Here is an 18233-nt window from a genome sequence, read left to right as displayed (position 1 = left end):
TGATCAGTTTCTGCTTTTGGACTACATGCAAAAAGAAAATGGGATTCATGTTGGTGGGTTTACACTACTTCTACTGCTCAGAAAGAAGGACTGGTCTTCCACCTGAAGTCAAAAAGTTCAGACTTAATTTTTGTCCTTCCCAGATCTGGAAAGGAAATTTAAAATCTCATTTTCTATTGACTGGAATTCTCATTTTACCTTGGTATATTTTTGCACCAATGTGTTTTAGGTGAATTCCACAAATATACAATAAATGGAGCCATACAGTCCTGCCACATATGTTCCAACCACATTGTTTTATTTCTTTGACCCACACAGAAGTACAGACATAAAATGTCTTCCCAATAAGTTTGAGCTAGAGAGTTTGTTTTATTTTTAATTTAGAAAAAAATGTTCTAAAATTTGAAGAAAAGGATTGTAGTTGGCCTGGGCTTTGCTGTGAAGAGAAGGGAGCCTTTCCATGCATTGGCTTCTTAAGTCTGCATTGAGAGACTTCAAATGCTTTCCATGTTGGAGATAATTACAGTAAGAAAAATGTAGTTATATATGCAGACATAGTTCACTCTGACTCAATAAATAGATTAAAGACACAACAATGATTACTCAGTGAAGGCTGGAATATGCCATGGTTGATGTATTTGCAAATTACTGGAAGGACAAAAACAGAACTTTAGAATGAAGGAGGGACATTAAAAAAAAGCATTTGAAACGCTTATACAAAACCAATACATTTATTAGGGTGCATATATAAACTCCTACACAGAGACAGAACAAATGAAAAACTGTATGATAAAATGCATGCAAAGTTTCAAAGAAACAGTCACAATACAATAATGGGAAGAATTATAGATTAAATCTATAAAATTTATTCCAAGCTACAATTTAAAAGAAAATTGATAGAAAATGTTTTACAGATGGTATACAACTCCATCAATAATCTCCAAGATAGATAAATCATACAGTTATAAATGTTGGAAATGCCATGAAACAGAAGGAATGTTCTACCACATGTGGTGGACATGCAAAAAAACTCGTAAGTATAGGAACGATATACATAATACAGTGCAGAAAATTTTGGAGATTAAATTTGAAATCAAACCACAATTTTTCTTACTGGGTATAATCCCAGAAAATGTCAACAAGAACTATTGCAATTTACTTAGATACGTGCTCACGGCAGTGAGAATAAATTTTGCCCAGTGCTGAAAGAAAGATACAGTTCCAATGATCAGCTGATTGGGAACTTAAATTTGGGGAATATGCAGCAATGGCAAAAGTAACAGTATATATTCACAACAAAAGTTAACCAAATTTAAGAAAGAATGGTTCCCATACACAGAACATATCACGCAGCATTGCAAATGTAAACATTTACGGTTTGGCTTCTAAGAGGCCCTAAATGTTTATAAAGATGGTAAATTAGCAGAAAGACAAAAAGAGGGAAATTAGAAACCAAATAGCCTTTTTTCTTTTTCTTTTTCCTTTTCTTTCTCTCTTTTTAGTTGTTGCCTATTTTGCTTTGTCTATTTCCCTTTTTTCTCAACATGCATAAACAATAACAAGTAACAATATTAAGTAATCCACAAGACAGAAACCTTTACAGGTAGTCCTCACTTAATGATACAAATAGGGACTGGAAAATTGTTAAGTGGTGAGGTCGTTAAGTGAGGCACCATGTGAGCAGATATGATTTTACGACCATTTTGCAATGATCATTAAGTGAATCACCATGGTCATTAAATGAATCACAGGCCATTAAGTGAATCCAGCTTCCCCAATGGAGTTTTTTTTGCTGGAATCCGGCAAAAGAGGTTGCAAATGGCGATCACATGACCGTAGGTCACTGCAACTGGTCATAAATGTGAACTGTCTTCCAAGTGCCCAAATTGCAATCATGTGACCACGGGGGTGGTGTGATGGTTTGCAACGGTCGTAAGTGTGAATACAGATCGTAAAGCACATTTTCCGAGGCTGTCCTAACTTCAGATGGTTGTTAAGCAGGGACTACCTGTACTGTGCAACAAATGTAATTTGCAGCTGCTTCTTAATGTTACATTCAGCTTTGGAAGTAAAAGCTAAATAATCTTATGCTTATTAACATCAGCATTTTAAACCATAGTTAATACTGATGTAATACCTTTAATTTTCTTTTTATCTGTAATGGTCTAAGTTATCTAAACATTTGAGTGTTAATAATCTCTACTCAACACTATAAATACCATTGTATCGAAACAATATAAGGTATTATGAATGTCTTACAATAAAATGATAAAATAAATCTTTAAAAGGTTGCATTTAGAGAAACCGGAAGTGCAGCCTTGCAGGGGACAAGCACTGTCCTACTGGTCTTAGAGGAGAGGCATGATCCATCCTTTTGCGTGCATGCAATTTACAGTTTGCCTTAAAAAAGCACCCTCTCTTTAGATCTCCCTGGAGTTCTAAAGCGGGATCTGTGGGAGATCCAGACAGGTCTGCCATTCAGGGGAATACACAGAGCATTCCATAACATTGCCCACTGACTGAGCAAAAGGAGGAATTAGCTGGACACTGTGAAGGGGATCAGTAAGGTCCTGGGCTCTGTGCAATTGCACAGAAATTAAAATTACATTTGAGACACACACATTTGGACATTTCCTATCCAGGAGGAGGAAGAATACAAAGAATTATCGGGGAAGAGAATGACTATCCTGGTTTTGTTAGGAGAGGGCTAAAATGCAGTAAAACTGAGATGTGAGGTCTATACACGCCCCAGTTTGGAGGGTGTTTAAGCCTCGATCTGAAGTCCGTCTCTGGGGAGGAAACTCAAGCTGCTTCTGGAGTTTGCAGCTCGTGTTGGCTGTAAGAGGCAGGCTCCCAACAAGTGTGCACCTCGGAGGGGGCTGGAGGGAGGCAGGGCATGGGGCACGCTGGGATTATGCCCGAGCCCTGGGTAGGCAGGGGACCCTTCCATGAGCTGGTGGTGAAGTGGCATTCTGCTCCATCTGAGAATTGAGGTGCTTGTTGCTGCTTCTGTGTTCTGCCGCCTCATCTCCCCAAATGCACCTCGGCTCCACCTTTCTTCTTATTTTCATCATCTTTTTTTCCTCCAGGGTGAACAACTGCATCGGGTTTTCTAACTACAAGTTCTTCCTACTGTTTTTAGCCTATTCTCTGTTGTACTGCACGTTTATCGCAGCAACGGTCTTCAAGTATTTCATCAAGTATTGGACAGTAAGTTGGGGAACCTGGTTGCTTTCTGCACATTGTTGGAGTCTGAAATCTCCCGGGGTCTTACCTCAAAGCCAGGGCCAGGAGCCGGAGGGGAACACGCCCGTTTCCAAGCAGAAGAACCACGTTTGGGGCCTCACGTTGGCAGCATTTGAAATTCTGCCTGCCTGAGCCCTAGAATGCCCCTTGTTTAGGTATAAGATGGATCAGAATGATGGGTCCATTGGGATCCATTGAAAAAGGATCCCACTCAACTAGGGAACAACTAATGGGAAGCCAGTGCTCTCCCCCAGACCGACTCCTGAGCAGGAGAGGAGGGAAAGCGTCAGGAGAGGGAAGAACAGAAGTCCTGCCAGCTTTCAGAAGACATCTTTGGATCCCAGGCTCTAATAGTACCCTGTTTTTGGCATAGTTGCCATCGTGCAAAGGGTTGCCCCAACCACAGTCCTTCAAGGCTGGAGAGGTCCAAGGTAGCGTCCCTTCTGTTTACCATAAAGACGAACAGCGGATCGTATCCCCCTTTCATTAGCTCTGTTTTGTCTTGTGGCCCTCGATGCTGGCTGGGGAATTCTGGGAGCTGAAGTCCACACGTCTTAAATTTGCTGAGGTTGAGAAACACTGCTCTAGAAATTGCCCTTCAACCATTGTGGCGGAACTGTAACTCCCAGCAGCCTTAGCCAGAGAAGTCAGCAGTGAGGAGTGCAGGGAGATGTAGTTCTGCAGGGCAACAGGTTTCCTACTGCTGGTCCAATCTGACTGGTAGTGGCATTCCCTGGTGCTCCCATTCTTCCACAGCCGTGCCTGCAAAAAGGAATAATGCATGCTGTTTTAATACTCTCTGGGTCTCCCACCCCCCACTCTTCTCTTTTATCCTCTTTTGCTTTTCTTTGCAGGCAGAGCCAACCAATGGGCGTTCCAGGTTCCACGTCCTCTTCCTTCTTTTTGTGGCAATCATGTTTTTGGTAAGCCTGTTGTTCCTCTTCGGCTACCACTGCTGGCTTGTCAGTCAAAACAGATCAACTCTAGGTAAGGCATTCCCTTCCTTGGTAAGCAAGTTGTAGGTAAGGCAGATTTGTACCAGCCTGTCTTTTGTGACCAAATTGACTGATAGGCATTCCAAAACCCAAGAATGGGTCCCCAGTTCCCCACCCTGGAATCCTCACACATTTTTCACTTAATCTTCGTCTACGTTCGTAGAATCCTAGGGTAGGGAGGGACCTTGGAGATTGTCTAGTCCAACCCCCGCCCACAGCAAGAATCCTCAAACCATCCCAGACAAATGGCTGTCCGGTCTTTTCTTGAAACCCCCCAGTGATGGAGCCCCCTTGACTCCAGGAGGCAGGCTGTCCCTCTGCCAAAGAGCTCGCGGAGTCCAGGAACTGCTCCTGAGTTCAAGTTTGAATCTCTCTCTTTAAAGCTTCCACCCATTGGTTCTTGTTCTTATTCCACTGATACTTTTGTTTATCAAAGTATTTATCAAAGATGTTATGCATTTTTTATTATAATTGTGATCATCCCAGGCAAGGGCATAAAAATGGTTGCGGCTGTTGTGATTATTTACTAAATTTATATGCCGCACAACTCTGGTTGGTTTGCAGATGATTCAAAACCAGTCAAGGGAATCAGTGGAAGTGGAGAAAGAACACAGAGCCCTGCAGCTGACTGGGATCAACTAATTAGAAGCACCACTGCAGTCAGCTGCTGTTACAGATATGGATCCTCCTTCCAAAGGAGGAAGGCACGTTTGCCATCTTAAAAAACTGGATCGTAAAAACAGCGAGAGATGGCGGCCCAGATTCAGTTTTGCTGGGTAGCCCCCCCATACTAAAGCCTCAGATGATAGTTAAATGTCAGCTGACTTCTAGCTGGCTGAGATAGCCTTACGTTTGTCCGCAGAGGCTTTCTCAGCTCCTGTCTTCTCCAGCGGTCCTGATAAAAATGGCTTCAACATCGGCTTCGTCAAAAACCTCCAGCAGGTCTTTGGGGAGGAAAAGCAGCTCTGGTTGTTCCCCATGATGTCCAGGTCAGTGGAAAACAAACAGCTGCCAGTCCTGGGAACAGGATTTGGGCTCCCTTCTGGAAGGAGAGGTGGGGAGGGACCACGTGGAGCTCTGTGCCAGCAGAAACTTATCTGGGCACTCTGCAAACCTGGCTTTGTTTTTAAGTTCCTTCTGATTTTAAAAAGGCCACTGGAAAACTGGTCTGCTGCAAAGCAAAGCAAAGCACCAGCCTCTTGCATCTTTGTTATGAAGAATACTGCTGGCCTGGCCGGTATTCTCCCCAGGACTTAGTGTGGATGCTCATCTTCCTAGGGCAGCGTTTCTCAGCCTTGGCAACTCTAAGATGTGTGGACTTCAACTCCCAGAATTCCCCAGCCAGCCTTACTGGTTGGGGAATTCTGGGAGTTGAAGTGTTGAGAAACACTGGCCTAGAGAAAAGGCTGAAGTAACCCATATTCAGGGTTGTGGGGTGAAAGAAGGGGCCTCAGGCAAACTTACCGGTTCACCTTCTGGTAAAGAGCATATTCACGACTGGCTGTACTTCTACAGCTGCCATTTGGTGAATGTGCCCATGATGTGCTTTCAAAACTCCACGTGTGTCCACCAGCCCAAACTGCTTCCCTTTGCTCCCTGTGGTTCAGGCGGCAGAGACTGATTGTCAGCGTGGAGGGACATGCTGGACACAGAGCAGCAAGCGTGAGGGAGGGAGCTGGCCAGGGAGAACTGCTTTGTCAACAGCGGGCAGGTTCCTCCCAGTCTTGGGGCCGGGACGAGAGTGGCCAGGTTGCCGTAGACTCAAAAAGGCAGGACGAAGATGCTGTGGAACAGGCAGGCAGGCAGACACAGATTTGATGTCTGGTGCTGCAGCAGCCACACCTTTGGCTTCATACCTCTCTGCAGAAAAGCAGTCAATCCAGCAGGGTTATATGGGGGAGCCTCTTTTTTAAAAAAAAAAAATTATTAAACTTTTAAACAAGAAGATTAAAAACTAACACAAACTTATATACTGTGTGTGTGTGTGTGTGTGTGTGTGTGTGTATAATTTCACTATATATATTTCTAAGAAAGAAAAGGGGAAACAAAGGAAGTTGAAGAAAGAACAGGAAGTGCAAGGAAAGGAAAAAGATTAAAGAAAAATAGAAAAAAAGGAAAGAAAGATATAAGGAAGTGTCATGAGTAAGGATGGCCAGCAGGGGGCTCCCATCCAGACTGTCAAGCGCATGCGTAGCACTGAGGAATTGGGCAGCCATTCCAAGAGACACAGATCGGGACCGCCTTAACCTGCGGGGTTTATATGTCTGGGTTTTTCCCACGCTTGTTCAGTTTGTTAGGATTGATGTCCTAACAGCCAGGAACCACGCTGAGACAAGGAACTGGTCTCTAATGTTTTATTGCTTGTACATAACAGGAATCCTAACAAACTGAAGAAGCGTGGGAAAACCCAGACATATAACCCCCAAGGGTTAAGGCGGTCCCGATCTGTGTCTTTTTGAATGGCTGACCAATTCCTCAGTGCTACGCATGCGCTTGACAGTCTGGATGGGAGCCCCCTGCTCGCCATCCTTACTCATGACAGGAAGTAGCTTCCGATCTTCTTCACAGCAGTTATAAGTAGAACATACTTTAACCTCTCTCTTTAACGGTACATCATATTACTCTTCCTTCTATAATCTGTCCTGTCTAATCATCAAACCATAAATCACAAGTTCGTTTTTTTTGTTTTTACACAAAAAGTCCGTAAGAGGCTCCCAGTCACCAGTAAATGTAGAGAGTGCCTTTTCTCTAATCAACGAAGTCAATTTGTCCATCTCAGCAAGCTCCACCGTCTTCACCAATCCGTCCTCCATGCTGGGGAGTGTCAGATCTCTCCACCTCTGTGCATGTAGTAATCTCGCTACAGGAATCACATACTGAAACAAACTTCCATGGTTAGGACTGTTTATCTATTAGTCCTAAAAGGAAAAGTTCTGGTTTCAACTGAATATTGATCTTTAATACCCTCTGTATCAAATTATGCATTTGAATCCATTTTTTTTAGCTTTCTCACATGTCCACCAAGCGTGATAAAATGTCCCTTCATGTTGTTCACGTTTGCTACATCTGAACTGCCTTTATAGTTACATGTGGGAGCTTCTGAAGGCAAGTTTGTGAGCATCTGAAGGGTCCCTTGCTGTCTGCTGGGACGCCTGGTGACAAGGGTCAGGTCTGCCGTCTGTCTGTGGACGCCTCCCTCTGGCCAAGGGCTCTCCTTCACCACCCTGCTGCCTTCTCCTCCACAGCCAGGGAGACGGGCACCGCTTCCCCATCCGAACCCAGAGCGAAGCCCGGAACCCGCTGCTGGCAAGCGAGGAACAGTGGGAGGAAGACGGGGCAGAAGACGGCAGCCAGCACAGTAAGGGCACGAAGGCCACGGGGACTGCTTGGGAGCAGCCCTCTCAGGAGAGGCCGCAGGACATAGTATGGGTGCAGAGAAAGGGGTGGGGGCTGGGGTGGGGTAAGGGGCCGCTGGCGCAAAGTGGAATTTTAAAAATGCATGAAGGTACCATGAAAACTCCATTTTGCAGACCTCAGTGCAGCAGACTTTGGATGCGACGGGTGAAATTCTCTCTGTATCTGTATCTTTGTATGTTGTTTGTATAATGCTCCTGCAGATGATGTGCTTTCTGATTTAACTATCAAAGACAGATAGTGGATATTCCCCCCGTGGGTCCATTCGGTCAAGATTTCTCTATACCAGTGTTTCTCAACCTTGGCCACTTTAAAAAGGGTGGACTTCAACTCCCAGAATTCTTTTCCTGCACCTGATAGGTAGAGGAGCAGAAAAGCCCTCTCTTCAGACCACCCATGCTTCTTTCTGCTAAGAACAATTTTAAAAGGTACTCATCTTAACCCTCCCCCCCCCCCCGTGTCCTTTCAAGGAATGGCCCCTGCATAAAAGAGCCTATTTTGCTGCATAGCTGCAGGCCCATTTGCTGCTGACTCGGCCTGGCAGGTGGAGGACCCGCTGCCCTCCTGGTGAGCAGCTGTGGTCCTTACATTCTTTAGCACAAACCAGGCTGGGGATATTGCATATTGCAGGGACCCTAAAAAAGTTCAAGTTTGGGACAGTGGCATTTCCTCCAGTATGGAGATTGCGTGATCATTCTGCCTTCATATGCATGGAAGTCCTAAGTGGTATGTGGCCCTTTGTGACAGCATTTGTGACATTGCCAGTAAGGAAGTGGCAAAGTGCCTCTGCCCCCCTCGTGTCCACAGAGGCTGGCTTTACCTTGGGGAAGATGCAGGCTCCTAAGCTGCCTGCCCTCAATTAAATCTCTGCTTATATTTTAATTTTACTCATGTTGTTGAGTATGCTACTGCTGGCTGTGGGTATTCTCAGCCACCCCACCCCCAAAATGCATCCAAACTTTCCTTTATGAAGGTGGGATAGAATGATGTCAGTCAAGGCCATTTAAAGAATGGGTTGGTTTACTTGATTTATTTAATTCAGTTTAGGCACTGCCCAGGTCCAGCTGACTCTGGGCAGCTCACAATATGATACCATACAAATCAAAACAAGATGGGACCCAATAGAGAGACAAAAACAAAAATAACCGACACACCCAACAGGGGTCCCCATCCAGTTCAACCCAAGGCCTGGAAAAGCTGCCCGGTCTTCAGGGCTTTATGGAAAGCCAACAGGGTGGGAGCCACATGGATATTAGGGGAATCTCATTCCAAAGGGCAGGCACCATGGCAGAGAAGGTGCACTTCCTGGGTCCTGATGGCTTTCAAGGGCAGTCTCAGGTACAGTGCCTTGCAGTAGTCAAGCCTTGAGTTGACTTAGGTGTTTGAGTGACTGATTTGAATTGCCAAGAGAGAAAATTTAAAATAAATTTAAATTCATATTTCCCCTTTTGAAAATCAGGGATTTGCTGAGGACAGCGGTATGTGAATCAGTTATTCTAGAGAGATATCTGGGGGTGGGTGGGGGGCTCAAAAAGTCAAGATGGTGGCTGCAACTATGCAATCAAATTCCTGCCCCTTTTTTTACATGGTTGCAACCCCCATCTGAACTTTTTAAAAACCCCACCCCTCATGCCATTACTCTAATATTTCAGGCACAGCGTTTTCCATCAAAGACCCACCTTTGTGCAGCTTAAGAGTGCCGTAATCAGTTATTTTAAAAAGTTACTACTGTTCTCTGCATTCAGCCCAAGAAGACCGCTTTGTTTACCAATCAGATCCTATTCAACAGGGGACTTAAGAGGTTGCCATCAAGACCAGATTGATTGCAGGATTAGGAAACTGCTTGTCTTTCTGCTTCGGGGTTAATAGCCCAGCACTGAAGGCTGGCTAAAAGGAGAGGAAGGGCACCATTTCGCCAAGCTGTAATTCCGGTTTCTCGAGTGCATCTTTCACCAAGTTTGAGAAGGGTGGTGTGTGTGTGTACCCACACCTGCCTAAATACATATACAAGCTCAGGCTCTGAGGCCACATGCAAGTCCCAGATTTCTTGAGCGGAGCCCTCGAGGACCTCCAAATGTTTGTTGCCAAATTTAATCTTTAACAGTTTAGCAGGAAAAGTTATTAAATACAGAATTGGGGAGTAATCACAGTAATTGCATTCAATTCTAGTCGAATGCAAATGAAATGCAATCCACCTAGGACTTCGTAGAGCGTAGCCTCCAGCAGGCCATTCCAGGCAAGACAGAGCCCCCCCACCCCCCACCCTGAAAAATTGGGCTCTACTGTGTGAGAAGCACAGCTCTGAGGGAAGGCAGGATTTCTGTCTTACTGAGTGGACTTGTTTTGCTTGTCTGCCTAGATTACCAGCAAGGGACCTCCCTTTCCATAGAAATGGAGACGTAGCAGCTTTGAACAGCTGAGGTTGTACGACTCTTGTGCTCTGGTAAGTGTTTCTTCTTCAGAGAAATTTTAAAAAAGCTTAGCACTCCTCTTTCAGCCCACATTTGTTTCATAAGATACTTGATCTGGACTTCTTGGCAGTGGCAGAACATTCCCCCAGGGCAGGGGTCCCAAATTCGTAATGATTTCCATGTAGGAAAGAGGCAGGACAGGCAGGTTGGACAGAAGAGTTTCAATGGCCTGATGTAGCACGTCCACATAAGCAAACTCTCTCCTGGCAAGGAGAAGCAGTTGATAGAGCCACAGATACCACCTACTCACAGACGGCTGTTTTACACCTCACCTTGGAGTAGCTTTCCCCCAGCCTAGCCTCCTCCAAATGAGCTCGTCCACAAGCTGGACTACACCATCTGCTTCCCAGGAATCACTGTCCAAAGTGGCTGGAGGGGGCCAGGCTGGGAAAGGCTGAACTAGAGCATGGTGTGAGCAGTGTGTCACAAAACCCTGAAAGGGCTGGTGCAAGAATGCCAGCTCCAGGAGGAGGTCAAAGGTTCGCCTTCTGGAGCTTTCCTAGTGTCAGTGTTGGACTGGCCCTGGGGAGACCCCGGTTCAGGTTCACTTCAGCCTTTGGCCTCAAGGTTCTTTCACAGCCAAACCTACCCAACCAAAACTGGAAAGCGTGAGTGTTACTTAGGCTGCCTTGTGCTCCTGGGGAAAAGGCAGGATAGAAATCTAACAAATTAATAAACGAGGCAAATTTTACAGTACTCCTCCTGTGTTTCCAGAAGTTGTTGGCTAACCTCTGGCAAATGAGTGTGTGTGGTTTAGAATGCCCATAAGGCATTTTCAAAGACTGTTTCACCACAGGCCATTTGCTTTCAGGAAACTGACCATCAACTGAATGCACCACACTTGACCACTTTTGCTGATGGATGAGCCTGTCGTCTCCTGATGGCGCAGTTATCTTACACGAAACCAAGCCCCAGAGCTGAGAAGCATTTTTCTAAACCTTCCTGATAAATCCAAAGAGTAGAAGCTCAATAGCTTTTTCAGAAAAGATCTCAGTGTTTCAAATACAACCATAATAAAGAATGTAGGATTACAGGTAGTCCTCGACTTACAGCCGCGATACTGGAAAATTTGTCATTAGGTGGTGCTGTCATTAACGAGGCATCATGTGACCGCACCCGATTTTATGACCTTTTTTGCTGTGATCATTAAGTGAATCATGTGATTCTCTATTGACTTTGCTTGTCAGAAGCTGGCTGTGAAGCTCCCAAATTTTGATCATGTGATCACAGGGATGCTGCAACAGTGCGGGGACCAGTCATAAGTCACTTTTTCAGTGCTGTCGTAATTTCAAATGGTCACTAAACAAATGATTGTAAGTTGAGGACTACCTGTATAGTCTTCGCTGTTGTTGTTTTGGAAGCTGTGTCATCTATTTAAATCAAACTTCAATTAAACAGATGATTAGCATTCTCCAGACAATATTGGCAGGCTTTTCAGTAAGCAAAAATGAGGAAGTCATTAATAGGACAGCCCAGTTTGGTCCCTGCAGCTCTTCAGTACAAGAATTAATGTGGAAATATAGGAAAGGGATAGAATTTGCACTCAGGGAAGACAGAAGACAAGGCCTTTGTCTCCTGTACCGATATCCTTTCTCACAGATGCTCCCAGATGTGTTGGATATCAGCTCCCATGGGCCATGGGAAACGTGAGCAGCTGCAGGACAGCAGAGTGGGGTGTTAGGGAAACCACAGTCCACAGTGGGGCGTTGTCCCCTTTAGTCTTGGAAGGGGCTGCCAAAGATGTGGGCAAGGGTAGGGAACATGTGGCCATGTCATTTTTTTTTTACTCAAAAGTTACACCAAGCACGAGGAAGAGGAGGAAAAGAGGAATAGTTCCTTTGGAAAGCAGTATTCCCGCTCCCAAACCAAACATTTTCCTTTCCTTTGGAGTTCGCCTCCCCAATTAAAGATTTAGTTCTGGACCATCGAATAGCGGCCACTGATGAGCCCTTCTCATCAAGAGTGCCCCGGGAAAGGGAACCGCTCCGCTCTCCCCTCCCTAGCCTCACTGGGGTCTCGATCATTATCCGCACATCGGCAGGTGCCATTCCGTTTTTTATGTCCACGTGCACATTAAACGCAGGGCTGCTGAATGTCATGTCGAGTTTGGTCCTTAGGAGGAGAATAGAAATTCTTTTAATTAGACTCATTCTTATTCCTTTCTTTTCCTGCAACCCACTTCACTTCCAGCTTCCTCCCTCTCTCATTAGCTTCCTCCGGTGATGGAAACTCACGAGGCATGAAAGAAAAAGCAGCTCTTGGATCAGAGTAAGAAAAGCAACATTGGAGGCTAATTCTCGCTCTCTGAAATGGTTCTTGAGGAGACTGTCCTTGGTGACACTTCCAAGGTTTGCTACACATTATGGATTTTTTTTTTTTAACATGGCAGCTCTGAAGTGATTAAGGCTATTCATGACCTTCTCTTTTTCTATGTCTTACCCAGAAGAAGGGAAAACTGCTTAGTGCAAATGCATTTCCAAGTGCCTTAAGGGGCATTTAGCTAACACCCTGGATTTCACGTCGTCTCATTTTGCCAAATAGGAAGAGCAGCTCCATAAAACGGTGTAGACAGACGGTTAAGCAGACTGTTCAAACAAATCCTCTCGCGCAGGAATCGTGGTTGCCAAATCAGGTCTTACTGTTAGAAAACTGGATGAATATGCACTGCTTCTGTAGCCATATAAAACCTCCAACACTCCCAGCCCTAAAGGTACTCATCGTCAACTCTAATTTTGCTGAAAACCCTGGCTCTCTTGGTTTACAAATGCACCCTGTTTGATGTAAGCACAATCCTTGTCGTGGGTGCCTACAGTTGTCTGAAATCCATTCAGAACAGCTTCACATACCGGACTAGTTTCTGCTATGAAAAACTAGTCTTTGACTTGCACAACGGGGACCCTGTGGTGCACCTGTCCATGGAGGCTCAAGTGGCTACGGGCTTCTCTAGACAGAACTTACTCCCCCCCACAAAAAGCAGCCTGCCACGTGGGAAAGTCCTGGCATGCGGTTTTCTATGCAGATGAAGCCTTGCTCAGAGCCAGACCAGCATCACTGCACTGTCATGAGCACTGAGGGTGAGCAGGAGGGGGCCCCTATCCCGGGGGGAAAACGCATGCGTAGTAGTGAGGAGTAGAGCAGCCATTCAAAGAGACGCAGAACAGACCCGCCTTGACTTTTGGGGTGTATCTGTATGGGTTTTCTCATGCTTCTTCAGTTTGTTAGAATTTTCTGTCTAACGTAGCAGTAATAAAGCACTAGAGACCCATTCCTCGTCTCAGCGTGGTTCCTGCTTGTCAGGACATGCACAGACTTTTAAACACTTTGCATAATCTGATCAGGAATGAGATTTGTGTCTCTCCATCATGAATCTTTTCCAACTGTTTAAAGAGACCTATGGATAGAGAAGTCCAAAAGATAGGGTTCCCCCACCCCCACCCCTTTAATTTGAGACCCGATCTCAAATGCTGGCATTGCAAGAAGCGGTTTTGATCCAAAGATACAACCAAGTCAGATCACCCCCCCAAGAGATTTCTTCAGCTGGTTTCAGTGGCTACGCAGAAGTAGGTTATATCTTCTCTCTTTAGAGCTTTGGAGAAAAAAGCGGCCCAGGACCCTAATAGGAAATCACTGAAAGTGTACTGCAGACATCGGCCACTCTGTACAAACATGTTCCATAGGATCGGGGAGATGGACCGTGGTGGAGGCAAGCCCCAGGGTCTGGAGCTAATCTAACTTCCCCCAGTCCCAAGATGGCGCCACCAAGCCAGGCACCTCCCTCTCTCTGCCGGTGTTACTTTTCGCCTCCCCACCCACCTCCTGCATTCACCGAGCAGATGGAAGAGCCAGAAACGGTTGGGGGGGAGGACACAGGAGCCCTTTCCCCTGCCGTCTGTGGTAGTGCTTACCCCCTCCCTGTCCTGAGGCCACCAGATTTTTTTTTTTCCAGAAGACTTTTTAAAAAATCAGCAGTGGGAAGTGACAGTCCCCCACGTTTACGGTGGCTGGGAGTCCATCAGAGATTGCTGGTCCCTGTTGACCAGGACCCCTGTGATCCGTTCGGCCAGCAGGACAGGGTGCTTTGCTCACGATGCCTCCTTTGCTGCGGTGGGGTTTTTGGCAGTATCACAGGCCCACCACTGGGACTCCTTTGTGCAGTTGCACCCTTTGTGGATTCTCCTGGGGAGGCCTCTGCTGCTGCTGAGGCTGTTAGGAACCCTCGGCGCACTGTTTTCTCTCGGTGGAGAAATGCGCCAACCAGAGAAACTGAAGCAGACTCAAACCTTGTGGCGCATATTGAAGCTCTATTAATTCCAATAATAGTCTCTACCTTTTTTGTTGATTATACCCATCCTTTGTATTGGCTCTGTGCTATACGTTTAAAGCAAAATAGACCTTTGCACGGGTTCACGCTGAACACTGCTATTCTCCCCCAGTTAGACCCCACAACACTGTTAGCTGTCAAACACTTGCAATTTGTTCTTAGAAGACCTGTTTTCTCCTCTTCATTGATCAGAGCAATTAAATGCTAACATTTAATCAACAAATTAACAAATACAGCTCCACCACATTTCAAAAAGGTATGTAGGTCCACCAGAATGTACATTTGGAGAACTGTTTTTTTAGTTACGTGTCTCCAACTGCATGACAAGTCAGCATCCCAGCCGCTACTGAACATTTCTCAGGTTCACTTTTTTCGCACTACAGAGGCGGAGAAAAGCTTGCTTGGCTTCATTGATCTCTTATTGGAAGGGGAGGTCCGGAATTTGGGGATGTGGCAGGCAGTGACTGGGTAAGGCGTGCCTTACAAAATCTCCAAAGCTATGTATGTCTGATCAGCATGAGTCTTGCCAGGTCTCCTAACAGAAGGAACAGTCCAGTCAATTACCCTTTCAGCTACAGACATTTCTTCCCCCAATTTTCTTGTTTTTAGACATGCTTTGATTAGGGACATGATGAAGACCCAACGGCAAAAGAACCAGGGGCAAAAGACATTCGTACAGACGCATTCCCCCCTCTCCGGGGGGTGGGGGGACTGAAGATCTGGGCACCTCTGGGCTCGTTCTGGGCCTTGGCATTAGTTCCAGATGGCTGGCTGGCTGGCAGCAGCTGTAACCCAGTCCAAGGCAGATGAGAGGTCTGGGCACTATTCCGCTTAACAGTTACATGAGAAAAATATCTGCTAGCTTTTGGGGGGTCTTTAGCCATTATTGAAAAGTGGTGAAAGGTACTAAAGGGAAGATGACAGTTTGTCCGCAGAAGGGACTTTGGGCTTTAGTTTGAATGCACTTTTTAATCTGCCGTTGTGGAGCAGTGATTATGATCCACAGAAACCATGTCGTCATTTGCTTTCAGGGAGCTACTTTCCACTAATACTTGCATTAAGCAACATTTTTGCATGGTTCTACATAAAGTAGTTTTACTTCTGTTTGTGAGCATATGCGTGCAGCTATTGTGTATTGGGGACAGGGCAGAAGGCATCCTAGTCAGTTGGCTTGGGCCAGGCCGGCTCAGAACTTCCCGAACTCAGACCATTCCTGATGATTTCCAAAGTTTTCCTCACTGCAGCAGCCTAATTTAAGTACGAAGTCCACTTGGTGTTCCTACCGCTAAACTACTGGGAGTGAAAAACCTTTGTGCAGCTATTCTAACTCGCCCAACCTACATTCTGCCCAAGCTGTTCTAGGCAGGGAAGACCTGCGGGAAAGTCCAGTTGCTCCAACCACTTCTCTTAGCAGCCTTGCTCAAACTGTTTTCCCCAGCTGTCGTTCCTATTACTCTGCCAGCTTCCTTGGGAGCTGGGCAGCTGTTGCGCTCAAAACAGCACAGACGGAATTCATGTTAATTATATTTTTAAACAGTTTTGGGATAGGGGAGGGCTGCTTAATTTTATAAATTGTCTAAATAAAATTATGTATGATCAGGTAACCAAAAATAATTAAATTATCCTTAGAACCATCTTACCAACAGGCTTGTGGCAAGCAAATAGACTTGTTAAATCAGGTTAGAAAGACTTTGGCCCAGAGAATTCCTCAGAATCAAATGCCTCCTAATGCACCTACCTGGAAAGCATAATGTAAAAGGAGCGCAACATGTTACACGAGGACTTTTTGCATGTGTGGATTAGAGAGATCCAGCGTCATCTACTAATAGCACGGTATCTGTATGCATTTGGTCACTGAATTAACCCACCTTTGTGGCTGCACAGTGCATCGAGCCCTTAACTATGAGATGGGGTAGCTTTGCACAAGAGGCTGAGGCCCAGAGAAGCCTACGCAACTAACGAAGCGTCTTGTGCGAGTGGAGCGGCCGCATCTTTAACCGGCCCAGTTATGCATCTTATGCAAATAAAGTGGAACGCATGGAGAACCGACTCTCTTGACCTTCCCCCAGTCTAGCATCCTTCAGGAGGACTGGGATGGCAGCGCCTCAGCCAGCTGGGATTGCTTCCCTCGCGCACCGGTACGCCAGCTTTGAGACTGGGAAAGGCTGTTGTATAACTAAAGCACCTTTCAGTTTATTGGGATGAAAGTAAGTTTGTTGGAATACTTTGTACCAGAATTGCCACTTTCAGTCGTCACCTGGTTGCTGCGCTTCATTCTGGTTTTCATATACTGACGTGATATGAGGACACAGGATATGAAGACCCCAAAACCCCAAACCATTAAGCAAACGTTCTGAAGAGTGGGCAGTATTTTCTTCTCGTTTCAGATACTACTACTAAACTTGCACACTGCCCAACTCCCAACAGCTCTGGGCGGCTCACAACCGTCTGCCTGTCAAAAGAGGACACGGACCAAAAATTCCGTGGCAGTGCTATATCTGGAAATGCTATAATCTAGAATAGCCTGGTTAGCCTCTTGTTTTGTGTGATCTCTTAGGGTCTGAAAGTCAGAAGCAGGGAGGAGGGGTAGCAATAGACCATTTGCAAGCACACCCTTCGAGTATTTTATGCACATCGGGAACAAATTACAAAGGCCTTTCATGTCTGCTTAAGGAATTTGACAGTATTCAATAGCATTTGAATCACGATCCAATACTGTAATATTTATCTTTAGATTCCGATTCCATTTAACTATTGAATAGTTTTGTGGTTGCACCCAACAAGGGTTTAACTTTCAATATTTAAGCCATTTTCAAAGCAGTATCTTCATGGACGTGCAAAATACTACACATTTTCACTAATCTAAGCATCACCTAGGATTCCTAATTGATTGTGAGAAGTATCTTCTTCCCTGTATCAGAACGCATTTGTGGCAAATCCTGCCTTGGGTTGCGAAACCAAGTAACATCTGCAGGCCAGAGCTGTAAAACTTGCACTTTGTCCAGCATTGTTTATGGAACCAGTTGGCGCTGTTTGTATGTGGAACTTTTCCATGCTGGAACGTTCCAGTTTCAGAAACTTTCATAAGGCCTCCATTGTTCCACTTAAGACAATATTCCTGGGCGTAAAATGTCCTCCTGAGAAGATGGAGCATTGGAGAGTGGTCATCAGAAACCTACCCCGAGGAGCGGTACAGATCATTGCACACGCGATGCATCCCATTATCATTCACGACTACAGAACTGAAGGCATCACACTGATGTCTGCGAAGGACAATGGCAATGTACAGTTAGGTAGGAAATCGCTGTTTAAACATTTGGCCTTCCGTACCCGCATTACAGCTTAATTTTGGAGATAATCAGAATTGTTGAATAACGTAGTTGTTGCATGCCAGTGTACTGTAAGATTCAGCTAGCATGATGTAACAAATGTTTATTTGGCCTCAGCCTATAACTGTTACTCTTGTAAGATGTGGTGCACAGCTGAAAGCACAATTTACTATACTTGTCACAATGCAGGACGATGACATAACCTATAATGACAATTTGAATGTGACACACCATTCCTTTCTCCCCACCTGGGTGGGGAAAGTGTAATAGAGAGGTAGGAACGTACAGTATCCTGTTTACTCCCTTCTCAACGTTTTGGAAGATCTAGTATAGCTGCACTCCCCCATCCATCTGTGAACCATCAACAGTTAAAATAGCTTTGCAGAACAGGAATGTGAGTGGCCCAGAAGCTGCTTTAGCTAGCTGGGGCACATTTCTCGAAACGCCTGCCTTGTAA

At 45.4% G+C, this 18233-nt stretch overlaps 1 protein-coding gene across 3 annotated transcripts in view; it reads left to right on the top strand.

Annotated features, from left to right (window-relative positions):
• ZDHHC15 (zinc finger DHHC-type palmitoyltransferase 15) overlaps positions 1-18233 on the top strand; it is a 36203-nt gene that overhangs the window by 16392 nt on the left and 1578 nt on the right. The window contains exons 7-12 of one of the 3 annotated variants that reach the window (XM_063313817.1): positions 3090-3210; positions 4101-4233; positions 5104-5230; positions 7487-7599; positions 10015-10098; positions 12337-12835. In XM_063313817.1, the coding sequence (XP_063169887.1) occupies positions 3090-3210; positions 4101-4233; positions 5104-5230; positions 7487-7599; positions 10015-10058 (538 nt within the window). In that variant the 3' untranslated portion in view covers positions 10059-10098; positions 12337-12835. Of the gene's footprint in view, positions 1-3089; positions 3211-4100; positions 4234-5103; positions 5231-7486; positions 7600-10014; positions 10099-12316; positions 12836-18233 lie in introns of those variants that run through there. The other 2 variants (XM_063313819.1, XM_063313818.1) reach the window with 2 other exon arrangements.

Source organism: Candoia aspera, chromosome 12, assembly GCF_035149785.1.
Source record: "Candoia aspera isolate rCanAsp1 chromosome 12, rCanAsp1.hap2, whole genome shotgun sequence".
NCBI classification, from domain to species: Eukaryota; Metazoa; Chordata; class Lepidosauria; order Squamata; family Boidae; genus Candoia; species Candoia aspera.
The sequence above is the reverse complement of the archived record's forward strand: the minus strand, read 5'-3'. Positions and strand labels throughout refer to the sequence as shown.